Raw genomic sequence first — 22,518 nt, forward strand, 5'->3', positions numbered from 1 at the left:
GTAAACCACCTAACATGCATACTTCATTTGAATCACATCCATCGGTTAATGTACACAGACGCCAAGAACAGTTTGTTAAAATAAACTAAAACAAAAATAACGCCTCCCACCTATCTTTCATTTAAATGTGGCCAAGATGGATCAGGATTCACCTGACACCGCCTCCCACTGACATAACTGAATGTTACTATAATCTTCATGCAGAGACGTATTACATCGGAGTTAACATTTTCATGATTATAAAAGATCTTATTTTCATATATTTGAGTGAGTGAGTGAGTGAGTGAGTATGGTTTTACGCCGCTTTTAGCAATACTCCAGCAATATCATGGCGGGGGACACCAGAAATGGGCTTCACACATTGTACCCATGTCGGGAATCAAACCCGGGTCTTCGGCGTGACGAGCGAACGCTTTAACCACCAGGCTACCCGACCGCCCCTCACATATTTGAAAATGTGCAAATGGGACAGATCTAATAAATCTCAAATATGTTCATAAATTACTTGGCTGATAACTTCTGACATGATATGATGGATTTAGTGAACAGCTGCAATGGAGTGTCCTGGGTAAGTAGCTGTAATGAACTGACGAGGAAGCAAGTACGCTGGCGACCATGGCGACAGCTGTTACAACTCAGCAGGTGCTTCCCCAATACATCAGTCTGCCTGGTGTGTTTGACACCTCACACCACAGTGAAACAGTGGGGACAAGAGATTAAGGGGGTGTGACTTATATTGAGAAGATTCACCAGGACAGTTTACCAAAGACAGTAGCTGCATATGAAAAGATTGACAAATATATCAAAGATATGTCGGGAGTAGTGCACTTTACCGAGCGCACTTTTTCAGATCCAATTAGCGCTGTGGGGGCTCGAACGTGCTTCGCCAGCTCACCAGCTTTGCTCAACCACTGGAACACGAGTGCTATTTCATGATATCAGTGTTCGTTTAATGGGTCATTAGCACCCAATTAACATGCATGCGTAATTCAGTAAACAATAAATTGCGCATGTGTGTGCGGTCACAGTCTGCTCTCCCATTCATCTTTACTTAAAACCACACCCGCCATTGTATATGTCAACGTGACCGACCTATCGGAACCGGATTAACGCTTGAAAAGGCATAAGAATTTATGGCTAACCCTTGCCAAAAGCAAGCTTACCCTAAGGATCGAAAAGGGGTGTTGGATCTTAAAGATGTGTAAGTTTCCCTAAGAGCGAAAACGGGTGTTGAATCGTAAAGACGTGTAAGTTTCCCTAAGACCAAAAACGGATGTTGGATCGTAAAGATATTTCAGTTTCCCCAAGACAGGAAACGGGTGTTGGATCGTAAAGATGTGTAAGTTTCCCTAAGACCGAAAACCGGTGTTGGATCTTTAAGATGTGTAAGTTTCCCTAAGACCGAAAATGGGTGTTGGATCGTGAAGCGAGAGTCACCAGTGCGTGAGGCATGGTAACAGTATAGCGAGACAGCAGTGGCACTATAGCGCGGTAATTGAGCGGATGGTAGAGTTCGGGCTGCGCCTGGTAGACTGCATTGTTGCCGATATGTCATAATGTCATAAAATCAGATCTTTGTGCTCGCTCAGCTACACAAAGATCAAACGACATCCCATTACACACCATGACAGAATGACCTATTGCGAACTTTGACGACCAATGAAAGCTCCAATGTTCATAAGGGGCGGTCGGGTAGCCTAGTGGTTAAAGCGTTCCCTCATCACGCCGAAGACCCGGGTTTCGATTCCCGACATGGGTACATTGTGTGAAGCCCATTTCTGGTGTCCCCAGATATATACTACCCAAACAACCTAAAGAACACCCACAATCATCTTCCCTAGGCAAGGGGGTTAAATGACTGTAAAAGAGTTTATTTCTGGTGTAGACACAAGGGTCCACTTGCACAAACTAAGTGAGTTTAGTGCTACAGCTATTGTTAGTCTATGTTAAACAATAAGAGTAACATAAACTTACAATAGTCATAGCTCTGAGATTGCCTTGTGCACATGGGCCACGTGAATTCGTTACAGTGATATTCAAGAAATTACATCTGTGAAAACAGGTTTAGGCTTGCATTAACACCACATACAGTGAATTCTCGCTAAGTAAAAGCCTTTTAACATGTTAAGGGGAAAAACCTCTTTGGCCCCAGCAAGCTCACTATCTAATCAGTACATAATATCATGCATAAACAAAACTTTCCACAGTCAAAACAATATACTAATCTTCAACAAATGATACATGTAAATATTTCAGACTGATATTCTTACTGTACTGCATGTATTGATTTTTTTAATATCCACATACAATAATGAACTGCTTTCATGATTGCATCATATAATAAATAATTGTTTATAAAAAACAACATAGATATGAACAAAAACATCCTGAACACCTCCTTAAGGGAATCAATGTCAAAATTAAAACAAATAAATAAAAGGACACTCCCTAAATAGTATGTATAGAGCTGTATGCTCCTTCACGAAAAACTTGATTATGTGACAGGCACATCCCTGAATTGTCTGGCATTTTGTCTAAATAAAGTGCACCGAATGGCTTGCATTAGGCCTGTTTGTGCTTATATCACAATTAGTGTGCTTGTTTACAAACAAGATAAAAGCCTGGTCATGTGATAAGCCTACACCCGTAGAGTGGTCACTGCAGATTGGGTTGGTTTGTTGTTTAACGCTGCACTCAGCAATATTCCACCTATATGACTGCGGTCTGTAAAATAATCGAGTCTGGACCAGACAATCCAGTGATTGACATCATGAGCATCGATCCACACAATTGGGATCGATGACAAGTATCAACCAATTCAGCGAGCCTGACCACCCGATCCCGTTAGTCGCCTAGCATTGCCTTTAATGGCAAGTAAGAGTTGCTGAAGACCTATCCTAACCCGGAATCTTTACGGGTCGTCACTGGAGAAGAACAATCTGTCACAGAATAAGGCAAACAAAGCTTCAGAACGGTTGTCCCTTAAACAACAAACAAACAAAACTTGTATGATGTTAAACAGTACTATGTTGACAGACCATCTACTGGCATTCTGTGGAATATGTTTTGGTACTTTATGTTAAAGATGCAGTCATCATATTTACCTGTATGTGCATAAGATACTGAACTTTTCCATATACTGACATACGATGACACAGACGACAGAAATTTGCCCATGGCCAGTGGCAAAATCATTGTGAAGTAATAACGCCTTGACATTTCAGTCACACTTGGAACATCCATTGTTGAGATGATTGGTCCTAGGAGAATCGCGGCCGTAGCTAGTTGCACCATCGTGATTGTCATAGGATATGGGAATTCTGATAAAATAATTTTTCCAATAATATTGTCAGTGGTGCTGCATAAATACCATAAAATGCACACTACCACAATTTTGGCAGCATCATAGAATGCACTGGCCCTGTGATCCTCCTTCATTTTGACTAGATCCTACTTGATCGATTAACTTCTTAAATGTTACGTAATCATTTCACCCTGGAGCATCTCTGTCATCTCTTTGACATTTCTAAAACAGATGTTTTCATTCCGGCAAGTACACGTTGCGTCCTAGGTGGCGCTGTCACACAATTCAGAGATTAATGATCATCACTTCCGGTTAATTTAATAAGTTTTCTTTAATTACGAACTCTATACATTACCCAATGATAAAATACGTTTTCTTTGTTAAAGATATAATCAACGCGATGTTTTACGTGAATAATTTTAAAATTCAATTTTAAAACTGCAATATTCAGTCCGGGACTACAAGATGTCAGCCTCCATGAAGTGGGGTGCAGGCTAAAACGGCACCTCAGCAAAACGTCACCGATTTCTCTGGCGAAAACATCGATGTTTACTTATACGCGAGCTATTAGATCTCGACACGTGCCAGTTCATCTACATATTTGTGGTAATAGATTATTTCTAGGTCAACCCTTTAATCGCATTCCCATCGCGAAACGTGCAATGCGGCGCCGACAATGCCGATCAGGTTTAAAGTGATATAAGGTGTGTTGGCAACAAGGCAGTTTTTAGGGCGCAGCTTTATTTAGCGCTAATTAGCTCAGGCTGCCGGCTGTGGCTCCAGCATCACAGATATGTAGGCGTGCCTCTTCTATCCTTAGGGTTGGTTATGTTAGGGTAAGGGTAGGTTACCCCAACTCTATCCTCAGCCCTGGGATTTCCTTTCCGATCAAACACCTCTTTACGTTCCTTAGGGTTGGGCACCCTACTATGTCCTTAGGGTTGGGCACTCACTACGTTCCTTAGGGTTATAGTCACGCTAGATTCTATGTCATTTAACGAATTAATCCAATGACATTTGAGGAAACTACACTTTTTATCAAGTTCGAGTTTTGCTGAAAAATGTTGACTACTGCAGGCAAACAACCAAGGTAAACAATTGGGTGTTGATGACTTGGTAAATGAGAACTAATTATTTGTGATAGTGGCTGTGGTCCTGTGGTAAAGTGTTTGTTATCATGGTTATGATACCTGTTCAATACCGGGGTTCCACACAATGATAATCAATGACTGATTATAGGTCGATGGCTGTTTATGTTGAGCATGTTTTACAGCAATGGAGTCTTGCACGTGAACTCCGGGCATGCGCATTAGAGCGATTGTAGTTAACTGGTTCTTGACCGATACTACCACAGTGTTGGCTTACCGGATTAACTTATTTGCCAAGCTTTCAACATGGCAACATGAATTTGATTCTCCGCACTGCGCTAACTGAAATCTGAAAACAGTGTGTGCCTGGTAAGATGCACTACTCGTGGTGTGTTGACTGATATGAGGAATTTGTTTATCACTGTTAGCATGGTTAGCATGTTTAGTAATCTTATGAAAACAGGAAGAGACCTTGCATTTCCAGAATGGCACCAAGTGAACCACTTGGGCTTCGCCACTTGGTTTGGTGTTGACACAGGCTACAATGTACCTCATGCTACGATATTCACTCAGAATGAGTATTCTACCATATCAACGGAATGTTCTCTTTGCAAAACTAGGTACCTCCGGTTCCCAATTACATGACTCTCATTTTACTTGTAGTGTTTCCTTTTGCAAGATACAGGCACAAACGTCAGCTAAATGTTTAGTATCTATAGATATTTTTATATGTGGACATTCATAACATGTGTTTTGGTGATACCACATTGTAATGGTTGTATGCTTTTTCTCTTTGCATCTTTAGATATGAGCGCCATGACTGATACCATGTGATGCGAAAATCAACCTTTATCAAATGTGTGCTGTTGCTTGCCCTTGTCTTCATCTTCCTGCAGTACTTCAGCTTTACAAGCCTCTACAGTGTGGTAGGTCATACCTCAACATGCTCAAACACTGGGGCGGTGGGTAACCTATTGGTTAAAGTGTTTGTTCCATTGCATGGATTGATGCTCATGATGTCAATCACTGGATTGTTTGGTCCAGACTTGATTATTTACAGACTGCCACCATATTGCTGAATCATATCTTAAGTCATATGTCAGCTTTGACAATTTGGGTGTTCGATATATTATAGTTAATTATGATTGCAGGACACTATATAAACATGATACTGTGTATGGAGTGTCATTGATTGAAAGTTATTGTATCAACATATCGACTGAGTCAATATGTTGATACAATAACTTTCAATCAATATTTGGTTATCACGTGACCTCACGGGAAAAGTGTTTTTTTAAACTAAAGATTTTTTTAAAAACAAGACAGATAACTTTATCACAAATACTAAAATATCGTTGATAGCAATAGTTATTTGAATACTTTTTTCATCTGTACTTAATTATTGACCATAAAAAAATTGGATATTGATCGTCCGAGAAAGCAAAATGGCGGTTAATCAAGATTCAATATACGACTAGCTACTGAAAAAAATAAAATCTGCAAATCCTCATTGTATGTCAACCAAGTTAGCCATGACTTACAAAATGATCGTCCAGACTTTGAGGGTTTGGCAGATCCGCTTGACTGATCTGCATCGGTCGACTGGCTATCGTCACGCTTTCGCTTCTTGTCTGAGGTTACGTATCGTAGCATTGTGAGGATAATGAGGTACATCGATGATGCAAGGTATTAATGTACAGTTGTAAACACCTTTCACTCAAATTAACAAGATGTTCTCAGTAATTAATCCTTGATTAATCAGTGTCAACTCAGTTTATTGCCTATTACAGTGATTGACCGATTGGACTATCATGTAGGTACAATGTATTTACAGCAATCAAAACAAACAAAGCTTGTCAGTGTAGTTAATCTTCATTGTGTTGCAACTGCAGACAGAAACTGCTCAGTCCTAACTGTTGATCATGTCCAGTCAAAATTTAAGAATGTCCGGACAATACTTTTTAAAATGTCCGGTAAGCAATATTTTAAAACGGACATTTGAGATTCCCAATCGGACATGTCCGGCGCATATGACGGTTTCCGGACCCCTGATCGACTCATGTTAATAATTCTGTATGCGTGTTGATATAAGTCACCTTTGTGGACCAGCACTTGGTGATATTAAAATGGAATTTTCTGCCTCCTCATTGTCCATCTCAACCTTTGTAATCTTAATAAACATAAACATGTCTGTGGCAGTCAATTATTACCTTTGTATCGATATCAATAAATTTGTATCAAAATTTGAGATTTATAAAAATTGCGATATTCTGACATCCAGGGATCCACAGCGAAGAATGGAAGGAACTCTGGTGCCCAGACTGCAGCTATACTGGTTAGTGCACTGTAATGTTTTGTAATAAATTATCTTGGATTCCAAAATTAAGTATCTGATGCCCCCTGTAAAGTTTCGGGTTAGAATTGATCTCCAGCATCCCATGCTTGTCGTAAGAGATAACAAACAGGAACGGATCGTTGATGCATTTCATTGTATCCCAATTGTGTAGATACATGCTCATGATATCAATCACTGGATTGTCTGGTTCAGATTCGATTTTTTACAGACTGCCATCATAAAGCTGGAATAATGCTGAGTGCGGTGTTAAACAACTAACTAACAACAGAGTGCCTGATGCAGGCAAATTGGGGAAAAAACATGTGTATGTTCAAAATTGGATTTTTAAAGTTTGTTATGTGAACAGTGAAATATCAAGTGTTATGTTCACTGCAATGACAATATCACTTTTCTTAACTTCAGAAAACTGCAGTCATAACATTAGTTACAACTATAACAGCAATTCCATATGGGGAGTCGGCAAAATGTATCCCAGCCATCACACTATTGACAAGGTGGAGGTGGGGGATGAAAAAATTACACATGTAGCTTATATCATGAATATGTGATCTTAGTTTAGTTTCTGACATAGTTTGTGATAAACAAGTGTTTACTTCATGTCGTGTTTAATTAAAACAGGACCTGGTCAACACATTCACCAGCAAGTGCCACCACCGGGATATTCCAATATTCGTAATCGAGCCAGAAGTGCTCCAATCCCTGTTGACTGTCAGTGAGTCGGAATCTCAGCTTTACTGCGTCCATCTCTGCTCAGCCGGAGATGTCATCTCACTGGGGACATTTGGGGAAGACTGGGAGAAAAGGGTATGATTGTCCTTCAAGATGAGTTTGGTAAATGTTCAGATGAACAAGATTATTGAATAGAAGCTAAAAACTTGAGAATAAAATCTGAAAACATGTTACCATTAAAAGTATCCAATACAACCTTATTCCATTCTAGGGCTCCCTGTTGCATGAACTCCGTGACCTTGACCTTGTACCAAATGAGGTGACCTCTCCTGACCCCCGTCTGCTGTCCTTGGAGAGGTTAACTGTTCCCAGCATTCCAACACATTACCTCATTCACCCGTCGGGTAGAATTCGACCCCTGATCCACCTAGTGGTGTTCTACAAAAGGGCAGGCAACTTCTTGTGGCACAGCCACCTTAATCTCTCAAATAAGACCAGTGCGCTCCATCTTGAGGGCCAAAGTTTACCATTTGGAAACAGTGCTGGAGGATACGACAGGTAACGTTCCCTACTGCAGTGATATGTTGGGAGACAATCCATATTGCATCGACTTGAGGGAGTTCATCATCCCCAGGCAAGGGAGCTAACTGACTATAAAAGTCCAGTTTCCACCCTTTCCGAACTAGGTTGAAATTATGGAGTTATATTTTGGCTGGGCTAACGAGTCTATGCATAGTCCAATCAAACCGTGTAGTGAAATTGACTTCTGGTTCGTAAACTGCAGTACATATTCTGGTCAATTGCAGGATTTGCAAAGCATGTGTATGGTCAACTCGGCATCAACAGATATTTTCAAAATCTTTTCATGTTTTTAATGAAGGTGCTCACATGATTTGATGCACTTCACGAAGTAGGAACTGTTTTATCACAATTTAGATTTTAGATGTGCCACCATTTTGTTTGAAGCAAATGCAAGCGATATGAGAGGTGGAATCTTATTGGGCAATAGGAGGGACATAGATGGGTTATAACATGTAATAGCCACTGGTGGCGCTACGATCAAGCCAAGAAACTCCAGCCTAGTTTGGCAAGGGTGGAAACTGGAGTTTTAACTCCCTTGCTTCGCAAAGATGGAGGGAGTTGAGGTTAACCCCACTTTGAGCAGTATTTCAGTTACAGCAACACACACCAGCTTAATGTAATGAAACCCATGAGCACAGGAATAGTGCTGATAATTAGAGAATCAATATGAATAAATATGGGATTCAAACAATCTAATAAAACCAGATCTTTTTTCCCCTGAAGATCGAATGATCCATAGTTTTTTTCTTATTAGCCAATCAGCATTCTCAGTATGAGTGAATCAAGCCACGAACCCTTCTTAGTGCTCAGCCTTAAGGGGCTCAAACAAGGACTGGTCAGCTCTGAGTCCGTATACTGTGTCATGTTAAACTGCAGCATGGTATCTCAGTAGACTAGCATAATAAAATTTGGATTAGTATGGGCTAGTTACAACACCGCATCGCTACATAAGTCCAATAATGTAAATTGAGATGTTAAACCCCATTTCTTTTAAAAAGTCTATTTAATGATTCCCATCTCGTGCAGATTCCCCGTCCATGGAAACAGGATTGATGGTATATGGCTCCACTTTCCACACACAATCAAAGAATTCCTGGCACAGATTCCGCACTCCAAATTTATTGAGTGCGACTATCACAGAGCTCAGGTGTTCCTCAATAAAAACCCTCAGGACAATACTGAGGAAGCCCAACAGTTCCTACGAAAAGGAAGACAACTCTTGTCACGAGGAAAAGAAATTCTCGATGACCTTGGTGTCCCGTTCTGGCTCAGCAGTGGCACATGTCTTGGTGAGATCATTGTTACCATAGTTACCAGAGGACAATTATGTTGGAATGGTTTTATTGTTTACTGACGAGAAGCTCCAATGACCTTGAGACTGGATAAAATATTGATGGGTTTAGACATAAGTTAGTTTGTAGACAGATGACATGTGATATCAGAGCTCCAGATAAGCTGAAGTTTGTGTAAAATATGCATGGAAACAATAGTATCAAACCACACTGTAATTATCCAATGCCTACAATTGCTATACACAGTTGTAACATTAAAACAGGGCATAGGTGGCCAATGCACTACAGTTTGCTGCACAGAGTTGCATCCCTTTATTGTGCCAGAATCCGATGGTCATGTTATATATTGCGTTGATCCTTTCCTGGTTCTGCCTACGAACATGGTGAATTTACAGCTCACTTCTTCATTTAAGAATTGACTTCCACTTTGTTTGAGTTCATTAAAGTATGAGGGGCGGTCGGGTAGCCTAGTGGTTAAAGCGTTTGCTCGTAACGCCGAAGACGGGGGTTTAATTCCCAACATGGGTACAATGTGTGAAGCCCATATCTGGTGTCCCCCGCCGTGTTATTGCTGGAATATTGCTAAAAGCGGCGTAAAACCATACTCACTCACTCACTAATTCTTGTAGACCAGTTAGGCAAGCCTTCCTTTACTATTCACAGCACTCACTGTTTTGCAGGTTGGTATCGACAGTGTGGAATAATCTCCTACAGTAAGGACATCGACTTCGGAGTGTGGATCAAGAACTACCAAGAAGATATTGTGGCAGCTTTTGAAGGAAGAGGCTTTTCTCTGAAACACGTCTTTGGCAAGGTGAGTCATAGTAAAGATGGCGGCAGGTTTGGCCATGTAGCTTATAAATACATAGGGCTTATGAATGATACCGCCCTGTGGGGTTCTGGGCAGGAACAAGTTCCCGGTACCTCGTGCCTTGTGAAACGTGACTGATGTATGTATGGGGATGCCAACCCCTCCCATGATTCTCTGATCCCATCTAGTTATTTTCGTATAATTCTTCTCTGGGGTGACTCATTGCGTTAACTTCTTGAATTATTTCCTTGTGAGAGGCCTGTATGAAAAGTGATATGAATAAAAATATTTAAACAAAAACATAGTGACATTATTATCGAATATCCCAGTATCATTGCATGGTGACCCTGTGCAACATGCTTGTCATAGCTGGTCAAGTCAGTGAGCTTCTGTCACTTGTATAGAGTGGTCTGGACTGACAGCTCCCACATAACCCAGGTCTTCTTTTAAAATATTTTATGTATTGTCGTCTGACACTTCAACCCTTACAAGGTGTCAGTTGTTATTACCTTTGGCGATGGATGTTATTCACCCTCAGCTGTTTGGCACTAGGTCCAGGTTTCATTGTCCGGGCATAGCTAAAATGTACACGCTGGGGGAAGACAACTTCCTGTGGCTACCAATGGTATACCCTGCAGGTTATTGCTACTCATGACCCAGGGATCCACCTTTCCCCAATTCAGCTCGAGACCCACCGAGTCGCGAGCAGTTTACAGTTGCTTGTTGGAATCTTAGTGCTTGCAAGCTCAGGGTTTCTGTTCCTAGAGCTATTACTCTGGGTGCCATCTTGCCCTCACTGACTCGTGGGCACCCCAGGATTGGATGAGGCACATGGATTGAGCAGACCAACTGGCGCCTGGGGCTGAAGTCCACGATAATGACACTCCCGTTTTGATTGCCTCTTTTGGGGAACGAGTGGTGTCGTCAAGAAGGCGACTAGGGATTGGGGTTCAGCCCCTTATCTTACCTCATCTCAACCCCCCTACCCCACCCCTACCCCTTAGGTTTACAAACTGTCACTGAGGCTGTGGCACAGGTGAAAGCCCCAAGGGGATACAGACTTTTAGGGGATCCTGGCTGTGGCCAAAGTCCACTGAAGACCAGCGACTGCACTCACTCCAGTCGGGGACGCTACTGTTCAGGGTGTACCTCAGTACCTGCTTCCATCTGTGCCAGTTGGCGATCGATTCTCTTGCTCTTCGCCTAGGCATGTGAGAGAGTCACGACTAATTCCCGGACTCCCATACAGTTTTCTCTGACAAAGGTGGGCACGCACAATCTGGTGGACCAGTGACTTTGAGAAGCCCTATGATGCTGCTGAGCTGAACTCCACATCGATGGGAGTTCGGGGAGTCACCATAGAGAAGAATTATATGAAAAATACTTTAAAAAATAAGCAGTGATTTATAAGTAATTGAGGATATTTCTTCTCTCGTAACATGTCTTGAGGACCAACCATGTAAGGTTTACTTTTGGTATGTACGAGAAGCTAATTGACTTGGCTTGCCTATGGCAAGCGTGTTGCACAGCGTCACATGATACCTACAATGATACTGAAGTACGGTAGGTCAGTGTACATGCAGGGATATTCGATGATAATGACACTTTATTTTAGTTGTGTATTTAAAAATATTTTTTATTCATATCACTATTCATACAGGCCTGTCACAAGGAAAGAATAGAAGAAGTTAACGCAATGAGTCTCCCCTGAGAAAATTATCCTCAATTAATTATAAATCACTGCTGATTTTAGAAAACAATTCACTTACCCAGTAGGTCTCATTTGCTCACCCCTGAATCCCTGATACTAATTAACACAGATGTCAAACGTGCATGTCTGAGTTCATGCTCCAAGGGCAGAATGTCGATCTTACAGGAAAACCTACAGAACAAGGCAGAGAATCCATCATGCTAGATTCACATATTATTCTATCCTCACCTTACAAAGCATCCTAAAATCTCCTTTCTCACTTCAGTGTGATGCATGTGTATTTCTCTAAAAGCTGCACACAGTATATGTGAAAGAACGAAGGGGTGATGCTTCACGATGTTACAGGTGCACATGTTACACCCAATCTATGCAACTTCCCATTGTGTGCATTGCGCAGTGCCGTTTGCTCAATGGACAGTGACGGGAATGAGTTTTAAAATCTTATTCACAGAAGTCAAAAGGACAAAGTTATTTTATAAGGATATATTCACCGAGTTATTTTACAAAGATCTGTCACTGAATTGTTTTCACACACGGATGCATCAACATTAAATCACAAATTACTATTTATATGGTAAAATATAAATACAATACTTTTTCTCTTTCACAAATAAAATACTTTTTTCATTCACAACATTTGCCCTTTGCGTGCAATGAGCAAATAATTGTTTGCACATTGAGTGCATTGGGCAAGCTGTATTGCCCATTGCAAGGATTGGGCAATTGCACAGATTGGGTGTAACACATATACCGGGAATTGTGTTTTTTTAAACCACGTGAGCACACTTTTTAAGGTTAATACACATTTTTGTTCCAAATTGCAGTTTCTGACTGACCTAAAGTACACAGGTAGAACATGTATTGATGTTTGACTGACCTAATGTACACATGTAGAACATGTATTGATGTTTGACTGACCTAATGTACACTGGTAGAACATGTATTGATGTTTGACTGACCTAATGTACACATGTAGAACATGTATTGATGTTTGACTGACCTAATATACACTGGTAGAACATGTATTGATGTTTGACTGACCTAATGTACACAGGTAGAACATGTATTGATGTTTGACTGACCTAATGTACACATGTAGAACGTGTATTGATGTTTGACTGACCTAATGTACACAGGTAGAACATGTATTGATGTTTGACTGACCTAATGTACACTGGTAGAACATGTATTGATGTTTGACTGACCTAATGTACACATGTAGAACGTGTATTGATGTTTGACTGACCTAATGTACACATGTAGAACATGTATTGATGTTTGACTGACCTAATGTACACAGGTAGAACATGTATTGATGTTTGACTTACCTTATGTACACAGGTAGAACGTGTATTGATGTTTGACTGAGTTAATGTACACAGGTAGAACGTGTATTGATGTTTGACTGACCTAATGTACACAGGTAGAATGTGTATTGATGTCTTACTGACCTAATGTACACAGGTAGAACATGTATTGATGTTTGACTGACCTAATGTACACAGGTAGAACATGTATTGATGTTTGACTGACCTAATGTACACAGGTAGAACATGTATTGATGTTTGACTGACCTAATGTACACAGGTAGAACATGTATTGATGTTTGACTGACCTAATGTACACAGGTAGAACGTGTATTGATGTCTGACTGACCTTATGTACACAGGTAGAATGTGTATTGATGTTTGACTGACCTAATGTACACAGGTAGAACATGTATTGATGTTTGACTGACCTAATGTACACAGGTAGAACATGTATTGATGTTTGACTGAGTTAATGTACACACGTAGAACGTGTATTGATGTTTGACTGAGTTAATGTACACAGGTAGAACGTGTATTGATGTTTGACTGACCTAATGTACACAGGTAGAACATGTATTGATGTTTGACTTACCTAATGTACACAGGTAGAACATGTATTGATGTTTGACTGAGTTAATGTACACAGGTAGAACATGTATTGATGTTTGACTGAGTTAATGTACACAGGTAGAACGTGTATTGATGTTTGACTGACCTAATGTACACAGGTAGAACATGTATTGATGTTTGACTGACCTAATGTACACAGGTAGAACATGTATTGATGTTTGACTGACCTAATGTACACAGGTAGAACATGTATTGATGTTTGACTTACCTAATGTACACAGGTAGAACGTGTATTGATGTTTGACTTACCTAATGTACACAGGTAGAACATTTATTGATGTTTGACAGACCTAATGTACACAGGTAAAACATGTTTTGATGTTTGACTTACCTTATGTACACAGGTAGAACGTTTATTGATGTTTGACTGAGTTAATGTACACAGGTAGAATGTGTATTGATGTTTGACTGACCTAATGTACACAGGTAGAACGTGTATTGATGTTTGACTGACCTAATGTACACAGGTAGAACATGTATTGATGTTTGACTGACCTAATGTACACAGGTAGAACATGTATTGATGTTTGACTGACCTAATGTACACAGGTAGAACATGTATTGATATTTGACTGACCTAATGTACACAGGTAGAACATGTATTGATGTTTGACTGACCTAATGTACACAGGTAGAACATGTATTGATGTTTGACAGACCTAATGTACACAGGTAGAACATGTATTGATGTTTGACTTACCTTATGTACACAGGTAGAACATGTATTGATGTTTGACTGACCTAATGTACACAGGTAGAACATGTATTGATGTTTGACAGACCTAATGTACACAGGTAGAACATGTATTGATGTTTGACTTACCTTATGTACACAGGTAGAACGTTTATTGATGTTTGACTGAGTTAATGTACACAGGTAGAACGTGTATTGATGTTTGACTGACCTAATGTACACAGGTAGAACGTGTATTGATGTTTGACTGACCTAATGTACACAGGTAGAACATGTATTGATGTTTGACTGACCTAATGTACACAGGTAGAACATGTATTGATGTTTGACTGACCTAATGTACACAGGTAGAACATGTATTGATGTTTGACTGACCTAATGTACACAGGTAGAACATGTATTGATGTTTGACTGACCTAATGTACACAGGTAGAACGTTTATTGATGTTTGACTTACCTAATGTACACAGGTAGAACATTTATTGATGTTTGACATTGTACATTTCAGGAATCTGACAGTTATGAGCTTTCTTTTAAAGCCGGAGACATAAAGATTGATTTGTTCTTTTTCTATGAAGAACCCAAGTACATGTGGAATGGTGGGACCGAGGCCTGGACCGGCCAGAAATATAAGTGAGTCTTGACTGAAAAATGAGTGAGTCTTGACTGAAATATAAGTGAGTCTTGACTGAAATATGAGTTAGTCTTGACTGAAATATAAGTGAGTCTTGACTGAAATATGAGTGAGTCTTGACTGAAATATGAGTGAGTCTTGACTGAAATATGAGTGATTCTTGACACAAATAAAAGTGGGTCTTGACTGAAATATGAGTAATTCTTGACACAAATATAAGTGGGTCTTGACACAAATATGAGTGATTCTTGATAGAAATGTATGTGGATCTTGACACAAATATATGTGAGTATTGACAGACATGTAAGTGGATCTTGACAGAAATGTCAGTGGATCTTGACACAAATATAAGTGAGTCTTGACTGAAATATGAGTGAGTCTTGACTGAAATATGAGTGAGTCTTGACTGAAATATGAGTGAGTCTCGACTGAAATATAAGTGAGTCTTGACTGAAATATGAGTGAGTCTTGACAGAAATATGAGTGTCTTGACTGAAATATAAGTGAGTCTTGACTGAAATATGAGTGAGTCTTGACAGAAATATGAGTGAGTCTTGACTGAAATATGAGTGAGTCTTGACTGAAATATGAGTGAGTCTTGACTGAAATATGAGTGAGTCTTGACTGAAATATGAGTGAGTCTTGACTGAAATATTAGTGAGTCTTGACTAAAATATGAGTGATTCTTGACACAAATATACGAGTAAGTGGATCTTGACACAAATATATGTGAGTATTGACAGAAATATAATTGATTCTTGACTGAAATATGAGTGATTCTTGACACAAATAAAAGTGGGTCTTGACTGAAATATGAGTAATTCTTGACACAAATATAAGTGGGTCTTGACACAAATATGAGTGATTCTTGATAAAAATGTATGTGGATCTTGACACAAATATATGTGAGTATTGACAGACATGTAAGTGGATCTTGACAGAAATGTCAGTGGATCTTGACACAAATATAAGTGAGTCTTGACTGAAATATGAGTAATTCCTGACCCAAATATAAGTTGGTCTTGACACAAATATGAGTGATTCTTGATAGAAATGTATGTAGATCTTGACACAAATATATGTGAGTATTGACAGACATGTAAGTGAATCTTGACAGAAATGTAAGTGAATCTTGGCAGAAATTTATGTGGATCTTGACAGAAATGTAAGTGAATCTTGACAGAAATAAGTACATCAAATGACTTGAGCTCAATGTATGATTGAAAACATGAAAAGATTTGGAAAATATCTGTCAATGCCCAGTTAGCAGTACACATGCTTTGCAAATCCTGCAATCGACTGAAATCTGCCGAGTGGTTGCCATGTATATGGATCTGGTGTCAATTTTGATACACAATTTTTCATTGGACTATGTATAGAATCGTTATGCCAGCCAAAACACAACTAAGAAATTCCAGCCTAGTTCGGCAAGGGTGGAACTGGACTTTTATAGTCAGTTAACTCCCTTGCCTCGGAAAGATGGACTGAGTCTTGACACAACAACCCTTGGGGAGTCCGTAGCATAAACCGTAGCTTAATTATTTCCAACTGTTGTCATATCAGTGAATCTACTGTTTCAGGTATTTTTTCCCCAAGTTTGATGTCTGTTGGACCGAGTTCCTAGGTCTACGAGTCCGTGTCCCGTGCCCCACACTGCCCTATGTGACGGCCAACTATGGACAGAACTGGAACTACCCGGTACGGCACTGGGACTGGATGACAAGCCCGGCCAACGTGAAGGAGAACGGGGTGTGGCCCAAGCATGAATGGGACAAAGTGATTCAAGTGTATGAATGAATGTCAAAGACTGTGATACTGTTGGAGCCTAATAGTGAAGTTGAGGTTTAAATTAATTTTCATACCCTGACAACGAGGGCAGCGGTAAGGAAAGTTTGAAGCATTATTCTCCCAGCCAAAATATCATGATCAATCTGAACTTGTAATTTTTGTATTGTTGCTTTCTGATCAATAGCTCAATACTAAGGTGTGTTTGAATTCTTTTGCCAAAATGCCTTATAGTTTTTTAACAAGAATTTCCTTTAATCTATTGTTATTTTCATCCAACAGTGAAATCTGTGATAGTTCTGAAAACTTGATCAACCTTAAGACCTTACATCTTTTTCAATCAGCTACCCCCTGAGGAGTCGGGGTAAGGGTAGGGCCCCCAGCAATGTATGCTTGCTGTCAGACTTGCTTGATAGCATGTCAGAATACCCCAACGACATTGACCATTCTTCATAATATCAATCATTGGTTTGTCTGGTCCAGACTCAATTATCTACAGGCTGCCGTCATATAGCTTGAATATTGCTGAGTGCAGCTTTTAACAACAAACTAAATAAAGCAGTCAAGTCTTGGTAATTCCAGGTTAGACTAGGTCCCTAGCAACCAATGGTTGTGTGTCATCGCACCCAAACAGCATGGATACTTGCTCACACAACCGATCACAGGTTTGTCTGATCCAGACATTATTACTTATAGATGCAATATTGCTGAGCTCAGCGATAAACAATAACAAAACTAAGATAGTCAGCCTAGGCATGAATTAAAAGTACTAGTTCTATGGGGGCACAATAAAGAGTTAGCAAGTTGGGTTTAATATACCACTTGTATGAAATCCACATGCACAGATATGTCCTGCCAAGCCAAGGATTCGAACCCACTATCAAAGGATTGCAATGCTGCAGCACAAATTGCACCCGGACTGGGCCACCTGTGGCGCTGGGAATACTATAAACTGTAGTAGCTTTGAAGAATTCTTTGGTGTTTAGTGCAAATATTTGTTGTTGCCTTGTGCCAAGGGTCTAAGTTGTTAGTTACTGAAGCCATAATGCCATACCTTACTATAGAGGACAATACAGTTATTCCATGACCTGAATGACTAGTGGAACTGAAGGTGGTGGTTTCATGCCCATACTCACCACACACATGACTTTAGTTTGTTTGTTTGTTTGTTTGTTTAAGGCCACACTCAGCAATATGATGACGGTCTGTTAATAATTGAGTCTGGACCAGACAATCCAGTGATTAACATCATGAGCATCGATCCATGCAATTGGGATACGATGACATGCATCACCAAAGTCAGCGAGCCTGACCACCCGATCCCGTTAGTCACCTCTTACAACAAGCATAGTGGCCTTTTACGGCAAGCATGGGTTCCTGAAGACCTATTCTACCCCGGATCTTCACGGGTACACAAGAGTTTAGAAGAGGGTACTTGACTACATGTTCTGTCCTGGTGTTCAGAATGAGGGGAATAAAAAGACTGATGTGCTCGTGGTTAGTATACTGAGTGGGGTATCCGTATTAAACAGCTAGCACAATAAGACTGGCATGCATCTAGACAAGTACGTGAGTGAGTGAGTTTGATTTTATGCGGCTTTTAGCAATATGCCAGCAATATCACGGCGGGGGATACCAGAAATGGGCTTCACACATTGTACCCATGTCGGGAATCGAACCCGGGTCTTCGGCGGGACAAGCAAACGCTTTAACCACAAGGCTACCCGACCGCCCCAGACAAGTACAAGAGGGCACGCATGCACGCACTCACACACATTATGAATAATTAAATCACCATCATTCGGACTTTGTTAATGTAAAGTTTTCCTGCAAAGTGTTTTAATCATCTCACCTTGATCTTATGGAATACATGTACATTGTGATATTTAAGGTGAACATCATGTACCCTGTGTGTCTAGAATGTTTTATAGAGTTTCATGTCTATATGAACGGTGGGGTAGCCTTTGGTTAAAGTGTTCACTCCATTTCTGGTGTCCCCAGTGATATTGCTGGAATATTGCTAATAGTGGTGTAAAACCATACATCCTCACTCACTCACTCACTCACTCACTCACTCACTAATGCCTGTACAATGTGTGACCTTGGCCTGGCTTGCAGGTTCTTTACATAATCACACATAATACACACTATCCTGTTGTACAAACGTTTGTTGATTGTTTGGTCAATGTAAAATCGTGGGGCTGTGAATAAAACACGTTTTATTAAACTTGAAGGGTGGTTGTTGTTTTTCATTTTTGAAAACATGACTTTCTTTTTCTTAACTATGAAATACTGCCTGCGTGGTGTAGTGGATAGAGCATCTTTCGGGAGAGTGGAATATCGGTGGTTTAATCCCCGGTTGTGTCTAAAACAAGGATTGGGGTCTAAAACAAGGACTGGTCGGCTCGGAGTCAGTATACTGTGTCTGAAAGGGGTATCCATGTTAAACTGCAGCATGGTATGTCAGTGGGCTAGCACTATAAAATCATCAATACACTGGACTATAATTGTGGCACTTTTTGGCCGCTAACATTATATTTTGATACAGACTAAAGTTAAAAACGAGATACCTCCCGAAGGCATTGATATTTTAATGGGAAACTTTCACAAGTAATTTCATGAAGTGACATTTCTTTTTCAGTTCAGTATAAAATAATGATTTCTGTCATTTACGTGACATCTGTGATATGTGTTTTTTTTAACGAAGTTGACTGCAGTTGTAATATTTAAGTTCAGCTGTGAAAATCGAAAACAACCCATTTGATATATCCATTTAGATATTGTAGGAATTAATTGTAGGAGTGCTTTTAATATATGAAATCTGCTTCACTAAGCAAATTTAAACTTTACTAGGATCAGGTACATCTGTCATTTTAATTTAGTAAATATAAAGCATATTTAAAAAACTATCTCGATCTAAACCTGTGGAGAAAGTTTTTCCCTTGACCGTAAAAATGACAAAATAGTATCGGGGCCCCATTTTGCCCCGAAACTGCATTTCCAAAAATACATATTAAGTTTTGTTTTAAAATTATAGTGATTTTAGAACTGATTCGAACCTGTGTTTTATGTTTTACGACTTGAAATAGGTCAATAGTATTACAAAATGGTTTTATGATGATGGTTTCTGTTTTATCTAGTCCAACTTAAGCCTAATTGATTGAGACTTTGTCAGTCTTATCTCGCGAGCAGACATCATGTCCAATACAGAGTAAAAAAGTTTCAAATCCAAGATCAAATGAACATTTTATCAGTTTCTCAGAGGGCACAAAAAGAAGCTCAAAGACAAGGGACTCGTGAAGATCTGGGGTAGAATACGTCTTCAGCAACACGTACTGTCATAGGCGACAATGCTTGTAATAGGCGACTAACGGGATCAGGTGGTCAGACTCGTGACTTGGGTGATGCATGTCATCGTTTCCCAATTGCGTGGATCGATGCTCATGGTGTCAATTACTGGATTGTCTGGTCCTGACTCCATTATTTACAGACCACTGTCATATAGCTGGAAAGTTGCTGAGCACGCGTTAAACAACAAACAAACAAACAATCAAATTGAAGACAAGGGGAAGCTTGGTCAGAGTCCGACGTCTACTGACCAGCCCCGAATTGAAACGCGTTAGCTCGAATGTGTAATCGTCCAAGAGATAGCATGGAATTTATTTTCCTTAGAGGAACAAAACGATTGAAAGCTGGTCAAGACTCGATTATTTACAGACCACCGTCGTGTAGCTGGAATATTGCTGAGTGCGGCGTTAAAGAACAAACAAACAAAAACCACAAAACCTTGTTCCTAAAATATGGACTTTTCATTTTCTCAGTAATTTTATTTTACACGCCCAGCATTTTTAAAACAATTATGTTCATTTTCAAAGTCTTCAAATGATAATTCATAAAGAGAGTTTTATTCAAGTGATTTATTATTTGTTAAGGGGGATAACATATTGCCACTAACAATGGTGAGGTATGTTAAATCCTAAATCGTTACATTTCCACCCGCAAACTGACAATGATGAGCAACGCAAGTGTTGCTAAAACCACTTATTAAAGTAAAGGGCTGTGCTCCATGTGACTTCCTCCCTACCAAGTGTGTACTGCTACAAATACACCACCCGGTTTACCACGTGCCGTCCATCTGGAAGAAAGTTCATGTTGCAGGACCTGCATTGTGATCACAAAAGGAACAAGGTTTGAAAGTGTAAAATGGTTCATATTCAGTCATCTAGTACAGTGATGACCAAATGCCTCCCTCACACAAGGGAAAATTCCAATATATTCAAAATACACACTTTCGTATATTTCATATATCCAAAAATATACAATTTTATATATTTGGTATATCAAAGGATATCCAAGGTTCGTAAATATAAGTCTGGAAGGTAATTTAAGGTACCGACGTTTACTACAATATCTGAAAAACTATTGGACCTACTCCAGTCAAAGCTGTTATGAGATTATTAAACAGTCATACATAACTGGATTACATTTAAAGACAATCTGTCTATTTAGCTATCACTATATTTCATCAACAACCAGACCTGTTCGTCACGGGTGGAACGAGCATTCATTGAAACAGACATCTGCATAATGCTACTTCTGCGTCACAGGGCCATATGATACAGTTGAACCAATCAACTCAACTCGAAAGGGTGCATGGGAATCACGCACGTTGAGACGCCCAACGCTAACACCGTATTCGTGCGTGCGTGATTACACAACCATCACATCTTTCTTTTCGCGTTTTCCTAGTATCTTTATGAATTTACACCATTGTCGGATGCCAGGCTTCAACTGCTTTTCCAGTTTTCAGTGGTACTTCAATTAATAGCAAATGACCGCATCCACAACAAAGAAACAATTTAAAACCCCTTTCTTATTTTCTGCCTTTCTGTATATTTTTAATTGTCTTTTCTGTTACCTAATGTATCATTTATCAAGTTACAAGGTTCAAATGCAACATGACTATAAACATTTTGAATAAACTTTGGCTGTTTTAAGAACCATGTGAATTATTCTTCATGTGGTGTTTAATGTTACTTCAAAAGTATTCTTTCTTTTATATACCCTTTGACCATCAGCTTGTTTCATAAGTAACCCTTTACCAAACACAAATCAAAACAGAAAATTTTCATATATTTTTGTAAGTCTCTCTGCTTATATAATTCATCAGTTTCAATTTTCCTTTCAATACTGCTCCTCTGCCGTGGATATGTTCATCTTAACCCCGGACCCTTAATGGGCACAGATTCAAATACTATTCATCTAAACGTTCGTAGTATTAAAGACAAACTAGATATCCTTGAAGTTGAACTTAGACATTATGATGTAATTTGCATATCTGAAACATGGTTACACACGTGTATACACGACAGCGACATAATTATTCCTTGTTTCCAGGTTCCATTTTGGAATGACAAGTCAACTCTAGGCCGTGGCGTAGTTATTTACGTTAGAGGTGAGGTGAGGTGAAATTGGGTTTAACGTCGCGTCCAAGATTATTGCACTTATATAGCGACGTGCATTTACGTTAGAGATAATATGTATGTCAAATATATGGATCAGCTTCTTAAAGTTGGTCGAGAGGCGATATGGGTACGTGTTAGTGCAAAATTCATGATTATTTAATTGGTAATGTTTATAAGAGTGAAGCGT

General features: G+C 39.6%; 1 protein-coding gene across 3 annotated transcripts; it reads left to right on the plus strand.

The window, feature by feature from the left end:
• The first annotated feature begins 3,765 nt into the window (after positions 1-3,765).
• Positions 3,766-17,483, plus strand: LOC124133272 (ribitol-5-phosphate transferase FKTN-like). Of its 3 annotated transcripts, none has more exons than XM_046497626.2 (9): positions 3,766-3,910; positions 5,198-5,318; positions 6,674-6,727; positions 7,367-7,552; positions 7,689-7,975; positions 9,026-9,288; positions 9,972-10,105; positions 14,956-15,080; positions 16,662-17,483. In XM_046497626.2, the coding sequence occupies exons 2-9, from the start codon at positions 5,226-5,228 to the stop codon at positions 16,876-16,878; spliced, it is 1,359 nt and encodes a 452-aa protein (XP_046353582.2). In that variant the 5' UTR covers positions 3,766-3,910; positions 5,198-5,225; the 3' UTR covers positions 16,879-17,483. The 3 variants fall into 3 exon arrangements, with proteins under 3 accessions (XP_046353582.2, XP_048256519.1, XP_046353584.2); XM_048400562.1 differs by having other exon boundaries at positions 3,766-3,907; XM_046497628.2 differs by lacking the exon at positions 3,766-3,910 and adding an exon at positions 3,949-4,008.
• Positions 17,484-22,518: the final 5,035 nt, after the last annotated feature.

This window comes from Haliotis rufescens, unplaced genomic scaffold (assembly GCF_023055435.1).
Source record: "Haliotis rufescens isolate VD_foot unplaced genomic scaffold, xgHalRufe1.0.p SCAF_2, whole genome shotgun sequence".
In the NCBI taxonomy this organism is placed as follows: Eukaryota; Metazoa; Mollusca; class Gastropoda; order Lepetellida; family Haliotidae; genus Haliotis; species Haliotis rufescens.